General features: G+C 41.5%; 1 protein-coding gene across 1 annotated transcript in view; it reads left to right on the forward strand.

Moving 5' to 3' along the window:
- LOC138027945 (lysosomal-trafficking regulator-like) overlaps positions 1-15,000 on the forward strand; it is a 61,394-nt gene that overhangs the window by 26,377 nt on the left and 20,017 nt on the right. The window contains exons 22-34 of the mRNA XM_068875575.1: positions 738-945; positions 1,393-2,221; positions 2,455-2,665; positions 4,148-4,234; positions 5,617-5,702; positions 7,161-7,403; positions 8,362-8,454; positions 9,555-9,640; positions 10,186-10,318; positions 11,230-11,608; positions 11,916-11,978; positions 12,213-12,347; positions 13,725-13,889. Of these exons, the coding sequence (XP_068731676.1) occupies positions 738-945; positions 1,393-2,221; positions 2,455-2,665; positions 4,148-4,234; positions 5,617-5,702; positions 7,161-7,403; positions 8,362-8,454; positions 9,555-9,640; positions 10,186-10,318; positions 11,230-11,608; positions 11,916-11,978; positions 12,213-12,347; positions 13,725-13,889 (2,718 nt within the window). The remainder of the gene's footprint in view (positions 1-737; positions 946-1,392; positions 2,222-2,454; positions 2,666-4,147; positions 4,235-5,616; positions 5,703-7,160; positions 7,404-8,361; positions 8,455-9,554; positions 9,641-10,185; positions 10,319-11,229; positions 11,609-11,915; positions 11,979-12,212; positions 12,348-13,724; positions 13,890-15,000) is intronic.

The following is a 15,000-nucleotide window of genomic DNA, read 5'->3' on the forward strand; positions in this document are numbered from 1 at the left end:
TCCTTGTACTTTTCTGCTCCGTCACGCAGTCTCCCTCAGTGAACATGCGTGACGAAGATTGCATGATCAGCAACAAAAATGTTTGCATCGGAGGCAAGATTAATCGTTGCTGCTTGCCGCGCGAGATTTCAATTTTAAATTAGTATAATAATAATAATAATTATTATAATAATTATAATTATAATAATTATAATAATTATAGAGGGTCCTATCTTAAGAACTTGCGGATTTAACCCAAGGATTCTTAAACCGGCCCCCCACGTCTGGCGTTAGACACATAAAGTCTCACTCAGGACTAGGAGACAATAGGTTAACCCTTCGACGCCTGAACCGGCCTAAACAAGCCAGACTTGGTATTTTACTCTGTCTAACGCCTGAGTATTTTAGTGTGTCTAACGCCAGACGATTTTACTCGTCAATGGGGAACTTGCAGGAGTCAATAGGTTGAAGGGATTTGAACAGCTCAAAAACGCTGGAAGTGAGTTTGCTTTTAATGGACTGCAATAAGAAGAAAACGAACCTTAGTTTTAAACAGACTTTACTGATTAGAGTGTAATATGAAGTGCTGGTTTTTTTACTCCATACGAACCATGTGAGCGGTAGCCCCTACTAATGGAAATGGGCCCACACAAGGACAGAGAAAAACTCTGACCAGGGTGGGAATTGAACCCACGACCTTCGGGTTAGATCACCGAATTTCCATAGGAACTGGAAGCCGCTATTTCTTTAATTTACAGGAACGCCAAAGCGAAGGCTGCAAAGAAATTCCCCGTGTGATCAGTTCCCTTTATGTAAACATCATTCAAAATGTCATGGGGAATCCGCCTGATCTGACTGTTCTCAAAGCTGTGTGTGAGTTTCTCATAGCTGTTCATCCCACTGATGACGTTCGTGTTCTTCATGCGCCGAGCAGATGCTATCTGAGGGAACATTCACTTGACTTTGGTTAGTGAGGTTAAGGAACTATAGATGGCATCAAAAGCGCATGACATTTTGAAGGTCATAAGCTTCTGATGACATGCCACGATAACTTTGTGTAACCCTATTCAACTAGGGTTGCCACGTTTCTCAGCCAGTGATTGGTTGTTTGCCTGTCAAAAGTTATGAAAGTTATACGAGACCATAATTCAGCCATCCAGCCAGCAGTGATTATAATTGAGGAAATATTCAAACTGCCATTTGTGCTCACGTGTGCATATATTATGAATAATTGAATTTCGTGTGAAGTGGTTTCTGCAGCTGATTGTTTTTGTGCGAAATACATTAATTATATGGCAACCAAAAAACAATTGAGGTTTAAGTGCTGTTAGCAGCCTCAACAGTTTCTAAACTTGTGTGCAGTCGTGCAAATGACTTCCTCATTGCATTTGTTCTTGATTTCTTGTTTCACAGTGCCATTGTCAAACAACCCATCTCCGGTAAAAAGAGGCACCATTTCGTCTCCTCGCACGGCACCCGTTCGCTCTATACACTCTGCGAATCCTTTTCAGTTCCCCAGTCCAATGAAGGGCCTTCCTACAGGTGCTCTGCGTCGGTCGCTAAGTTTCGAGTCCCTCAGAAAACAAGAACGCAGCAACACACACGGTTATGCTCAGACATTTTTGAAACAAGAACGTTTTTCAAAGATTTCAGCAACTTCCCCTCTCGATGTCGATCAACTGAGCAAGTCTCTTTCGGCCAGGTTAGATACGGGGCCTGCCGCCCTGTCTCTCTCATATGGGACACTCTCTGGCAAAGTGTCCAGGGCCGTTGAGGAAAGACGTGCATTTGAGTTCAACTGTTTTTCAAAAGAGAGAAATAACAGTAATGATTCGTTAACCAAGGAGGGGCTCGCTGCACAGTTTAATGGAGGAGGAAATCTCAATATGGCTATTCCAAAGCGAAAGCGAGGGGAGAGGCTAAGTAGCAGTGACCTTGTTCTTCATGAAAGCCATTTCTCGGAGACGGACTCTCAAAAGACTCCCTCACCTGTCCCTAGCCCAGGGACTCCCCTGGGTATGTCATATCCTGGTACGTCTAGCATACCGGGAAGTAAACCCATGGTGATCACACGATATGGTTCCGTGCATAGTCGGGACGAACAGTCCAGTGTGGATCTTATGGAATATGAATTGATCAATGAATCGGATTTTAGTTCTTTGCGCAGCAGTGTGGCTCATCCCAGTTCCACTGATGATTACGTGGTTTTCGAGGGATTTCCTGGCATTCAGTCCTCCACTACGTATGTATTATCCGAAAATCACAAATTAGTGTTAAAAATCGATTTGGTTAGATAAAGCTAAATTGGTTTTTCTCTTCTGCTAAAACATTGATTACGTTTCATTGGCTCTGAAAAGCCCCCATGGCCGGTGGTCAGTTGAGTATGTATGTATTTATGTACTTCAGACAGTCGATTGAAAACCAGGTTGAAGTTGTTACTAAGCCTCGCTTATGTACGATTTAACGTTCTTGTAGGACGTACTGCCCGAATCGTTCGGACGGTTGCGTGCAGAGTGCCGATGCGATGATCAAACTGAGACTTGGCCTTATGAAGCTTTTGGAGATGAAACTATTTAATCTACCCTCTGAGCATGTTCCAGCAGTGATTGGTGAGGTGCTGAAGGCCGAGTACATGCTGGTATGGGCTTACCACGATTCTGACGATGTCAGGGAATTTGCGATACGGGTAAATCTTACTTGTACGATTATTTTTAATACGTGATAGACACCAAGTACCGCTGGCTCAGTTGGTTGGTTGAGCATTGAGCTGCCACGCCGGAGGTCGCGGCTTCGATCCCCGGCCAGATCAACACCCAGGATCTTAAAATAACTGAGGAAAAAGTGCTGCCTTCTATAAGCTGTACGTAGGGCTATAAACCGTAGGCCCCGTCTCACGCATGTCTTCCATGTTCATAAGTTCCGTGTTGGACGCTAAAGAACCCAGACATTATTCTTGAAGAGAAGGGGATGGAGCCTCCGGTGTTTTGGCTGTCCTTTGTGAGTGTATAGGTGGTGAGAATGGGAGGTCCACATCAGCTGAATAGCTGCCAAAACTTCAACCTACTCAAAGAGATAATAAATAAAAAACAAACAAAACAGAATATTAGCACGCCATGTGCATGTATGGTTGCTATTTTAACGCCATTCATGCAAATATCCTGCAAAGATTATATAGGCCTTTTGAAATCATTGTCCGATATGTTAGGTAAATTAGCGTTCTCAATATTTATTGCGGGCGTTCGTTCTTTAATTTAGACACGGAATAACCGATTTGCTCAACTGGTTGGGCATCGAACTACTGTGCGGGAGATCGCGGGATCAAAATGTCCGGCCGGACCAACACTCAGGGTCTTTAAATAACTGAGGAGAAAGGGCTTCCTTTGTAATTACATCCGCAAATGGTTAGACTCCCCAGTCTTCTCGGATAAGGATTATAAACCATAGGCCCCGTCTCGCATCCCTTGCTCATAAACCCTGTGGGGCGTTTAAGATCTCACACACTATTCGAAGAGAGCAGTGGCCCGTTTCTCGAAAGTCCCGATATCTTTTCGGGCCCGAAAAGCCATTTATGAAACTGGCAACCGCTTGTTTTGCAAAGCCGATCTTTTGACATGTTTTCAAGGTAACAAAAAGAAAAATTACTGTAAAGTTTGACGATTTAAATCCTCTCCGTTCTTGCGATACAAAGGGAATTGTGAGGCCCGAAAATGGCCCGGAAAGTTTCGGGACTTTTGAGAAATGGGCCCCAGGACACGGACTTCTCGGTGTTGTAGTTTGGCCTGAATTCTCAAGCAAAATGTGGCCGGCTTGGTAGTGATGTCTCAAAAAGGCTTATGGTGTACACACGATGTACGAAGCCACATTAGCAAGAACAACCACATTTACGTCAACGGGAACTTTGCCGAGTACTGGAACATGTAGATATATATTTGAAGATTTGAAGTTTTACATGCAATGATATGAGAGTGTATCTAGAGTACTAGGAGAAAACCAGACCAGACGAGAAGACCAACAGACCCTAATGCTATGTTGTTTTAGAGACGTTGTTGGCGTTGAAACTCCATGGGGCACTCCTTGATGTTCATCAAACTTAAGCTTCCATATGATAAACTGAATTTCTATACTTGACTGTCAAATTTGGCTATAGATTGGTCTGTGATTCTTTCAGATACTGTTCCAATATTTACAAAAAGCGGAGCCAAAAAGATGTGAGCAGTTCTTGCGGATTCATGGTTTTCATCTGCTTGCTAACCAGGTATAGCCAACTCAGTTGCTAAGATAAACTGGTTGTTTAGTATTGAAGAGTTTTATTCAGTGATGATGACTTGGGCATTGCTCGAGAAAAATATTTATGCGAGTGTTCTTAAAGTGCACCAAAATTCAAATAATTTTTTTTCCTAATATTAATCTCCCCATCCCAAAGCAAACATATGCCAGCATTGTTACCCAGAATTTCGCTTTTTCTGTGCCGTGCAAGCCACGTAAACTTGGCGGAACTAGTAGTTATTTGGATTCACGACCGTAATGTGAAAAGTACAATGGAACGCAAACAAAACATTTCTTAGTTCTTATTAACCGAGCGGGAGGTCTGTATGGGAGAATCTTGACCGAGGTCGCCAGTACAGACCGAACGCAGTGAGGTCTGTACCAGCGATAATAAATTGGCTTATCAAACAAGAACAAATGAGCGCGAATTTTCATTGGCTTAGCGAACGCGGATGCAAACAACGTCATCTCCCCATGGAGCTTTCTGGAAAGTTGAGCTTTGACGTCATTTGAAATGCAGTAATGTGATTGGGTAATTGAGCTGTTTACTGCCGATATTAGGAGTTTCCTTGGCGGGAATAAGGAGAAGCTTTGTTTAATTCTTGCCAAATATTGGTTCGTGAAACAAGTTGCGAACACTTTTCAAGATCATACGAAAGTACAATGGTTGTATTCTCAATTTTACGTCACAAACTGCTTTCCATTCTTGTTTCCAAAGAAATTTTGCATTGGTCAAGCTACTTGGTCATTAAATTAATCTTTTTTTTTAAGGAAAAAAGTGCACAATCGTGCTTTTTATATCAAAGATACATTCAACCGACACTAATTATTGATTTAAGGAAGTTAGAACATTTCGCTGTAGCTTTGGTGGTCAGACCCCACCTACAAAACGGCTTATAAAGAAAACTTAAAGATAAAGTTATGTTAACTTCTTCTTAAAAGCTCAGTGGCATCGAGGACCTTTTGTTGAATTTTCTGTTTTCCATAACTACTGGAGTGTGTACTCTTTTTGACTTGGAGCTATTGTGAGCTTTTAAGTTATTCTTTTTCGTTTTGGAGTTATATCTTCATGTCTGTCTCCTCTTCAAAGCGAGTCTTTGTGATGGAAATTAGTTCTACTTTACATATGAATGAAAACTAATTTTCATAAGAAAAAGTTCGCACCCATGAGCTCGGAAATATCCTATTATTGTTGAGTTGTTAACTTGCATTGTTTTGAAAACCACTCAAAATCGTTTGCGCAACAGGCATTTCACGATTGGCTCGTTTTTTCAACTCCCTCCAAGCGTAGGTCGCAAGCTCTCTAAGGGGAAGTCATGCGATCGAAGTGCTTGATTGTCTGGTAATGTCGTTTTTACTTCATGTTTTTAGCTGTACGATCATGCTGTCACTAAATTGTTAATTGAGGGATGTTTGTCATTGCTTGTCGATTGGCCAGTCGACTTAAACAAGGACTTGTAAGTTTTAACTTTCTTATTCGTACGGGTTTCCTCGTTTGATGAATATTTAACAATTATTCGCCGAAGGCGAGGTGAATATCGATGAATAAAAACCGAGACGAATTGTTTTAGTATAATTACACAGGTGATTATTTGAAAAAAATGCACTTTCTTAATTTTCTTAAAAACAATTAATTTCTTCGTCCGTTACCTTCGACAAAACCGCTTGCAGACATTTTGAAAAAAAATAACTTAAGTTAATAGTCACCTCAAGTGCAACCAATCAGCGCATAGAATTTTCAATAATCACCTATAGACCTCTTTCATGATGGCGGCCAAATAAAATATCCTTTTGTTTTAATGCTAATAAGCCTTTCTAGCCTCGCTACGACGAGCACTGAAATTTCAAAAGAAGTAACATAAGTAACATAAATACGAGCACTGAAATTTCAAAAGAAGTAACATAAGTAACATAAATACAAGAGAATGTAAAGGTGATCGCCATTTATGAAATTATCCTAATTTATGTAATTAGACTAATAGCCCACTTTCGATATATTAAAATTCAGTCCTAAACAAAAGACATCATCTCGAGGCTCTGGGGAATAAACTCATACAAATCCTTATATTTATTCCCCAGAGCCTCGAGATGATGCCTTTTGTTTAGGACTGAATTTTAATATATCGAAAGTGGTCTATTGGTGTTGGAGAGATATTTTATAGCCTGTAATTCACACAACACACCAAAAAAGCTTTGTTTTACCACGCCAAGCCTCGCAGTGGAAATCATGGGGGCGAGGCTTGGCTTGGTAAAACAAAGCTTTTTTGGTCTCCCGGGACAATATGGCCGCCGTGTGACAAGGGCGAATAGCTCTTCATTAAGAGGTCCTCTCCTAAGCTCCTTGGAAAGAGGATTTTGAGCTTGAAAACAGTCGTTTTGCTGGCCAGCCATCATGATGCATGGCAGACTGTTCTTTAACTTTTCATCGGTTAAATACAACAACCGCGAATGCTCCTGCATGCAATGGCTACCATTGCCTTGATTTTGAATACAAATGGAGACACAATTTTTGTCAGATTCCAGGATTTCTCCACTGCTTTGTTTGAGGCGTTTCTTCTTGTCAGTTTGATGATTCGAGAGATCATAGAGAGAAAACTTGAGAGACAATAGAGAGGAAACTGTTCAAGGAAAACGCCTAACATCAGGCTGAAATGTACTCTTTGCCCAATTGATTTGAGGTCAGTTTCCTGCCTGTTCACAGCGCTATAGATCGAGCACTGAATATATCAAAAGATACTGAAAAGAGAATATAAGGATTTTCATGGTTTGACGACAAAGTACATCCTGCCTTTTCGCGTTTTCCCTTTTCCGTGAACGTTTCTTTTCTGTATTGTCTCGACTTTACTTTTTTGATCGAGATTTCTATATTTTTAATTTGCTCATTATCATGCTTAATGGGTTCTGTTTATCCACAGTGATTATTCGAGTGCTGAGGACCGACATCTTGCGACGTCTGTTCGGCCAATGGGTGTGGTTCCTCTGCTTGCCTTGTTGGAGAACAGTCTTTTAAAGCCAAATCTTTTCCATCTGCTTATTCAGCATCTATGTCAGCTTTTTATAAAAGTGGATGACCTGTGCCTGCAAGCTGTTGATCATGGACTGTTGGAAACCCTGTGCAATGTTATCTATGGGTTTTGCATTGTGCAAGACCGACAAAGGTTATATCCAGAATATCTTTGTCAATCAGAGCAAAATAATCAGTGAAAAAACAAATGTTGAGGGGCAGCAAACCTTTCACTCCCTGCTCAAGTTGCGAATAATGCCGTTTTCTTTTGCATTAAGGAGTTTTAAGTAAAGACGACGGCTACGGCAAAGGCAACGCCACAGTTAAGGCCGAGACACACTAGGCGACAAGTCGCAGCGACATGTCTCTGCGACAAGTTGCTCCATGTGTACTACTTGCAAAACAAGTCGCTGCGACACGACGCCTGTTCGGTGCACACGCAGTGATCTCGTATGAGGGGGAATGTGAACTAGTTTTTTAATTCAATATGGCTGACCATATGACGTTCTCCCATTGGTTCATTTATATTTTGTCGCAGTGACTTGTTGCCAGAAGTGTACACACGATGCGACAACGCTGCTTTCGCTAATTTTGTCGCTGCGATAAGTCGCACGAATTCAAACTGGTTTGAATTCGTGCGACTGATCGCGGCGACAAAATTCTGCCGCAGCGACAATGATTTTCATGAAATTAACCGTGTCACACAAGGCGAATTTTTGCGGCGACTTCTCCCCGCGGCGTGTCGCAGCGACTTATCGCCTAGTGTGTCCCGACCCTAAGAACATTATTGGTTAAAAAAGGAAAAATGCACGTGCTGCACTTGCAGCACGAATACCCGTGCATTTCATTGTCGTTCTCTTCAAAACAACAACGTGAAATCATCAAATTTTAGATTTTGACGACAACCTGAGCATACAACAATGAACCATTCATTTGTTAGAACGACTTTCATATGGCCTTGAAAGGTAAACGTAAAAACAGAACTGTGCATCTCCAAGGGTAACATGAAACCTGAGGTGAACCAAACCCAAGCCATTTACCGTCCGGAAGGCCCCAAAACCAAGGTGTCTGTAACCACAACTATTGTTTATTATATTTTTATCCTTTTCTAGCCGAGAGAAGAGTTCTTCAAGCGTCACGGGAGTTAATAGCATTATTGAAGATTTGCAACAATTTGTGGTGTGCATTGTCAGGAAAGCATGCAGGTACTGTGTACGTGTTAAAGTAGAGCCATTTGTTGCGTTTCTCTTGATGTATCGTCTGCATTAGCTTTGACACCAGGGAGTTTAAGAAAAGAAGACGGCTACGGCAAGGACAACGCCAAAAATCAGTAATATTATTGGTTAAAAGAGGAAAAACTGATCGTGCTGCACGTGCGGCACGCTTTTTTGTACATTGCTCTCCCGTGCTCATCAAAACAGCAACGTAAAATGACCAATTTTCGGATTTTGACGACAACGTGGAGAAACTTCATTGAATGTTACCTTCTCTCTCTCTTTGCTTTAAAACCGTACGTACCAATCTGGTTACAGCATACTTCTCCCATATTGTAAAACATAAACAAGGTGGAAACATCGTGAAACACCTAGGATAGCTCAAACTAATAGTTTGAACCGACGTTTTCGTCGCCTTAGCCGTCGTGGTTTCTTAAACTCCCTAATGGGAAGAGAGAGCAGCGCATTACCGGTGACGACAAAATTTAGCCTGCTGCCAAACTTTGTTCTCTCTCAAAGCCGTCAAACTGTCAAGTATAGATGAGAGGGGCCTTTTGCTCCAATCCGTCCTTGTTTCTACTCGACGACCGCGTACTTGACTCAAAAAGAGGCAACTACAAGCAGTCCAGACACAATTTGCTTTTGTTGGTCTTCTCACACTCAAAGAAGGATCATTGAAGTTCTGCTGTCCTCGTCCAATCAGAACGGAATAATTTTCTTGAGTGTATTATAAGTATGGGTAATCAAATGGTGACGAGTGAAATTAGGGAATAATTTCACGCGCGTTATCTCCAAAAGGCACCATTTTGGCACCGTAGAAAAAAGTTGCCATGGAAACTTGTAACTTCACATGTGAAATTACAAAAAAATAACGCTGAAATTTCGCGCCAAAATTAAGGAGTAATTTGTCACCCATGTTATTAGGAACCAAGCCACCGATTTATGGTAGAGGAAAAACAGCCAGTGTATCATAGTCTTAAACACAGTGAAGCTGCTTTCTTGGCTGATCCGATGGAATAAGATGCTGTAAAAAGCTGTGTCTTTGGTTGTTTACATAATAACTGTTGTACCTGAAACCTTTCTCTCTACAGTACCAATGGCAATTTGTATTTCCAAATGTTCGAAGATTTGTTAATTGCTTTGGAACATCTTGAGGAACAGGATCACAAAAACAAAGGTAACTTTCCGCTTCTTAGCCCTTGTTCAGGAAAAATAATTCATTTGCCAGGGTTAAAATCTACCATCTTCCTTATCACAGATGCTAGAATGCTACATTCGACAATCCTAGCATTTGATTATAGCAGGACAGTTGTCAAATGAACCTAGTTTAATGGCCTAACTATCACTAATCTCTTAAAGCTCACTAGTAAAGTACCTGATCTTGTAACGGGAAGGTCATGTATTCAACGTCCGCGAGGAGCTTTCGATTTTTCTTCCCAGCAACCCCGAGTCATGACCGAAAACGCAACAGACGACGCCGAAGCCGGTAATCGAACCCAGGTGACATTGGTAGGGCGCAGATGCAGTTCTACGCTCCACGGTGTCAACCCTTGTCTCCAAAAAAGGAAAAGCCATAGTTTTGGTGGTAGTCTAAATTTTAAATACCGGCATATTTTCTGGAAGTTAAGAGTGTTATCAGGCGATTAAATCGATTGCGGCAGATTCAAACACTTTTGTCCTTACTAGGTACTCTTTTGAGTAATTGTGCATCTTTTGCCGCAGATCACGATCTTTCCACGTCATACTCTGCGCGATATTTTCGTTTCTTGGCCATTCAAGTTGCACTGCATTTCTTTCAAGAGGTCAGCAAAGGAGACGTGGTTGTTGGCAAAAAGGCAAAAGCATCTGGGTTGAGGTGAGACGTAATTCAGTTTTGCTTTAAATGTGTGCGGTTAATACATGAACAAAGCTGGCGTGAATAAACACCCCTAAGATTTGAGAGAACTAGCCAGACAAGTTTAGATGGATAATTAGCAATTATTGAATGAGGCTGAGTAGGATATGAAGAATTCTGCAGGTCGAGGCTCCGAGATCTGCAGAATTCTTCATATTCTACGAAAGCCTCATTCAATAATTGCTTTATTATTCATTCAAAATATTTTCTTCGCTCAAACTTCTAAACCTACTCGCACCCATTTTTCTGCTCAACAAAAATAACACAATTTCGTCCCCAGCATTTTTCGGTCAAGGGTTCAATAATTTGCACCGGGCTGCACTTTTAACGTCATTGATTCAATATGTCGAAGTTTCTTTCCAAATTTGGTGAACAGGAGCTGGTTATGGTGAATTATGCGTGTGGTCTTAACCAATCAGAAACGGGGAAATAATTTGAATGAATGATAATAGACCATATCTGTATTCTCAGTATTGGACTGGAACTTGCTTGCAATGAAGGCTAATGCAGGGGAATATATAAAAAAGTATTTACATTTGAAAAGATTCCCCCGCATTAGCCTCCATTGCAAGCTAGTTCCAGTCCAATACTAAGAATGCGGATATGGTCTATTCAAACGGGGCTTTGAATCATATTCGTCGATGAATTGAGGCAAACAAGAACGTGCGTGACGATTATAGAACGTCAGTATTAATTTGTCAAGGATATTATGCATTTTAGCCGGTGTTCTACGAATGAAACCGAATATGGCGTAATTTTATAGGTCTCAATCTCGTCGATGTCATTTTTGAGCCTAAGAGAGGAAAACAGGCCGTCCGCTTTTCATTTATTTTGTGAAAGGGCATCTTTGTTGAAAGCCTTCCTTTTTGCAGATTACCCTTTCGTTCTCCAAACAGCAACGCTGATCCAGTTCCCTCATTCACACCAGTTTCATGCTGGGTCGATCTTGACCGAGAGAATTTCAAGTCGTGTCTGGATCCCAGTCAGCTGAGGAAGTCGCCAACGACTGCCAACTCCAACGAACAAACGCGCCGCTTTGAAGTCACGTGTCAATTAGCTGTCAACTCTATAGTTAACTGCAAGACGTTCTTTCTTCCGGTTGATTTTATTGCCTTTCACTCCTCGTCTGCTCGTTTGGATGTTCACAATGCGCTGAAGCCTGGCTTAGTAAGAGTGACTGGTGCAGCTGTGGAGAAGGAGTTTGCGCAGTTTTTGTTTAGTTTGCTTCTTGAAATTCTCGACGCGTGCCTAGTAAGTGCTGTTTCTACTGTACCAGTCTGGGTCTCCTGTTGATTTCACTTGTGAGCTCCACTGTTTGGTTCTGTGAAATGTCCAAGTCCTTTCAAAGGATAAATAAAATTTGGCGGTAATCACCCTATCTGTTCATCTAACATGTGTGTTCTCAAAAAGAGGCACTCAATTCCTATTTGCCACTTCAAACTTTCATTTAACTTCTTTCGAAGTGAGTCCATGGGATGAGTCTTCTTTATGAAAGTTACATTTAATTTATATTTCTAGTGAAATTTCATCTCAAAAAAGTTTTTTCTTTTCGATACAGGACGGGAGAAAGCGAGAAATTTACAAGCTGTTCATTGTATCCAAGGATTCTTTGAAAGCTCAGGTAAGTCTGTATTTCTTCAGAAAACGACCTCTAGGTAATTCAATTTCATGGCACCATCATCGCTACCATCTTAATCGTTGTATTCACCGATTTTGTCATCATTACCTCTTCTGTTTCGTACTCATCAGAAAGCCAATACCCAAAATTGCAAAAAGCTATAATTGATCGTTTGCAAAGGTATCAGATGCATACCTTTATGACTAAAATTCTTCATATTGTATTTTCTCTGCGCAGTTTGGCAAGTTATTGGTGTTCCTGTTGAACTCGAGCGTTGACCTTGACATGTCGTTCTTTGTCTTACACCTGGCTCATCACGCACGGTCCAAGAAGATTCTAGAGTCTGTGCTGACCACAGGTGGAGGACCCAAGGTATTTTTTGCGAATTTCTCCTCAGTGCTATACGACTTACGTTGGGTATTTTTAATTTCCCGTTATACCCCCAATCCTTTGGAAAAATTCTCACACGCTGGGACAAGTTCGCCTAACTTCGAAATAGAAAATTAAGGACTCTTAGGAAACTTACGTTCTATCACCCGCCGTGAAACTGTTAGTGGGGATTTGAGAAACGACGACGCCGACGCTAATTTCCGTTTCGGCGACCACTTTTACAATCTTTTGTGTTTATGTTAATTTGACTTACTGCCCTCATTTTGAAACAAAAATTGTTTGAAATTTGCTCGTCGTAGCGAGGCTAGAAATGCTTATTAGCATTGAAACAGAAGAATATTTTATTTGGCCGCCATTATGAAAGAGGTCTATTCGGTTACCTTTCAAGTGCGTTTGCACTTCAGTCACTGACCCAAATTCAATATCGTTCTCCCCAACTTTTTCTAATTTTTTTTTCTACATACATGTATGACATACGCTACTAATCTAGTCCTAGATTAAAAAGGAAAGGAAAGGAAAGGAAAGGAACTTTATTTAAGTGTCTAGTCGTTCTAGCACTGGCGCACTAGTTGGGACACTGTAAACTGAAATTAACAATTAACGCAAAGCAAGTCAAATGTTGGTTTTTCAGGAGAGGGGAAACCGGAGTACCCGGTGAAAACCTCTCGGTGCAGAGTAGAGAACCAACAAACTCAACCCACATATGACGCCGGATCTGAGAATCAAACTCGGGCCACATTGGTGGGAGGCGAGTGCTCTCACCACTGCTCCAGCCCTGTGCCCTTCCTCAGTTGCAAACGACAAACTTAACAGTGAAAATTGTTCTAAGTGTCATCCAAATGGAAATGCACGTTTGGCACGCATTTTCGTACATTTCTTTGCCGCACTCTACAAAACAACGACGCGAAATAACAAACTTTGAGGTTTTGACGAATGTAGTCGTTAGTACCAGAAACCCATAAGGGTTGAAACGTGTAACGCGCGCTCACAGCTTCCGAATATTCAGTGCGAACTGATTGGTTGAATGTTTCCGTGCTAAGTACCATATTTGGAAACCCCTCGCTCTTGTTGTTCCAAATATGGTACTTAGCAAATTAAATATTCAGAAGCTTGTTTCCCAGCACACTAGGGGCCGTTACACGTTTCAACCGTTATGGGTTTCTGTTAGTACTTCATTCTTTATCTTCACTTCTCAACTGTGCGTGCCAATCCAGTTACAGGATTTGTGGCCCATAATTTACAACGTGAACAAGAAATTATAACGAAATGTTCAAGGCTGTGCTAAGTTATATTTTGAAGTGACTTTTCCGTTGCTGTCGTCATTTCTTAAATTTCATGATTCCTTGTCTTTAATTTTAGCTTCGAGAACGAGTTGCCGTTTACTTAATGAAGATTCTGAAACACCCTAGACTCACTCAGGAGCAGAGGAGGACTGGAGAGATGTTTAAGACAATCTTACTGTCTCTAAACTTACAGTCGATGCGTTTGAACGGCGGTGACTTCAAAATCGATAGCGATGAAGAGGTGATGGAAAAACCTTAAATAAAAATTACCACAACCAGGTTTCTGAGCCCGCGAGTGTGAACACCCCCCACCCCCCTGACCCCCCTGGTCAGCAACCTGGGTTCTGGTCATTGCTGTGTAAGGTCTTCCTTACCCATCTCCCAGCTGGCTTAAATAGGCCAAGTAGTAGAGCAGTGCAGCATGGATTCGAATCCCTTTCAAGCCTAGGTATTTCCATGTCTCCTCGCAACTGCTTAAGGCCCCGTTCACACCTATCCGGAAATTTTTGAATCCGCAATTTTTTGTTTGTGAATTTAAAATTTTCACGTCCACACGTATCCATATTCAAATGGTATTTTCCCGTCCACGCATATCCGTATTCGTTCTAGTATCCAGGACTCCTTTGTTACTTTTGTCAACGGAACATGCGCCATCAGGCGTGCGAGTGCGATAGCATTTCGTTCAGCGGCCATGTTGAATATTTACGCGGCGAAGACTGGATCTGAGTTTGTAACGTCATCGGATTTGAAAGAAACCGGATTCGACCGTCCACACAATTCCAAATTCTTTGCGGATTCAAAACTTTTCACTGTGGAGAGCGGATTTAAAAAGTTGCGGATTCGCTGGATACGTGTGGACGGAAGGCGAATCCGCAAAGAAATTAAAATTAAAAATATCCGGATACGTGTGAGCGGAGCCTAAGTTGCTGATCTAACTCCGATGGTTTTTCTAACTTTCATTTCATATCTGACTATTGCGCCATTTAAATGTTTGAAACTTCATATATTCTAATCAAAGGGCGACTGAATGACTGAATGACGTCTTTGTCAAAGTCCTATTTATTCTAGAGAATGTCTTAAGCGCCTAGATGCATAAACCGCCTGGCTTTTGAGTGCGTTCCGTCTTTTTGCTAGACGGCTTTAACGTATGAGACGGCCAATACATCTCCTAAGTGCAACGATTCGACGCACTTAACTTCGAACGTTCAATTCGTTTGACTGTTAATGCGTCTGCCCTGCTTGCGGTATTTATGCTAGACGTCTTAAACTTTTGAAACGTAATATCCGTCGTCAAGTATAAATATGGCCAAATACAAGTAGAAATACCGACACGTTTGCTCAGAGTTACTATG

The sequence above is a fragment of the Montipora capricornis genome, chromosome 12 (assembly GCF_036669925.1).
Source record: "Montipora capricornis isolate CH-2021 chromosome 12, ASM3666992v2, whole genome shotgun sequence".
Lineage (NCBI taxonomy): Eukaryota > Metazoa > Cnidaria > Anthozoa > Scleractinia > Acroporidae > Montipora > Montipora capricornis.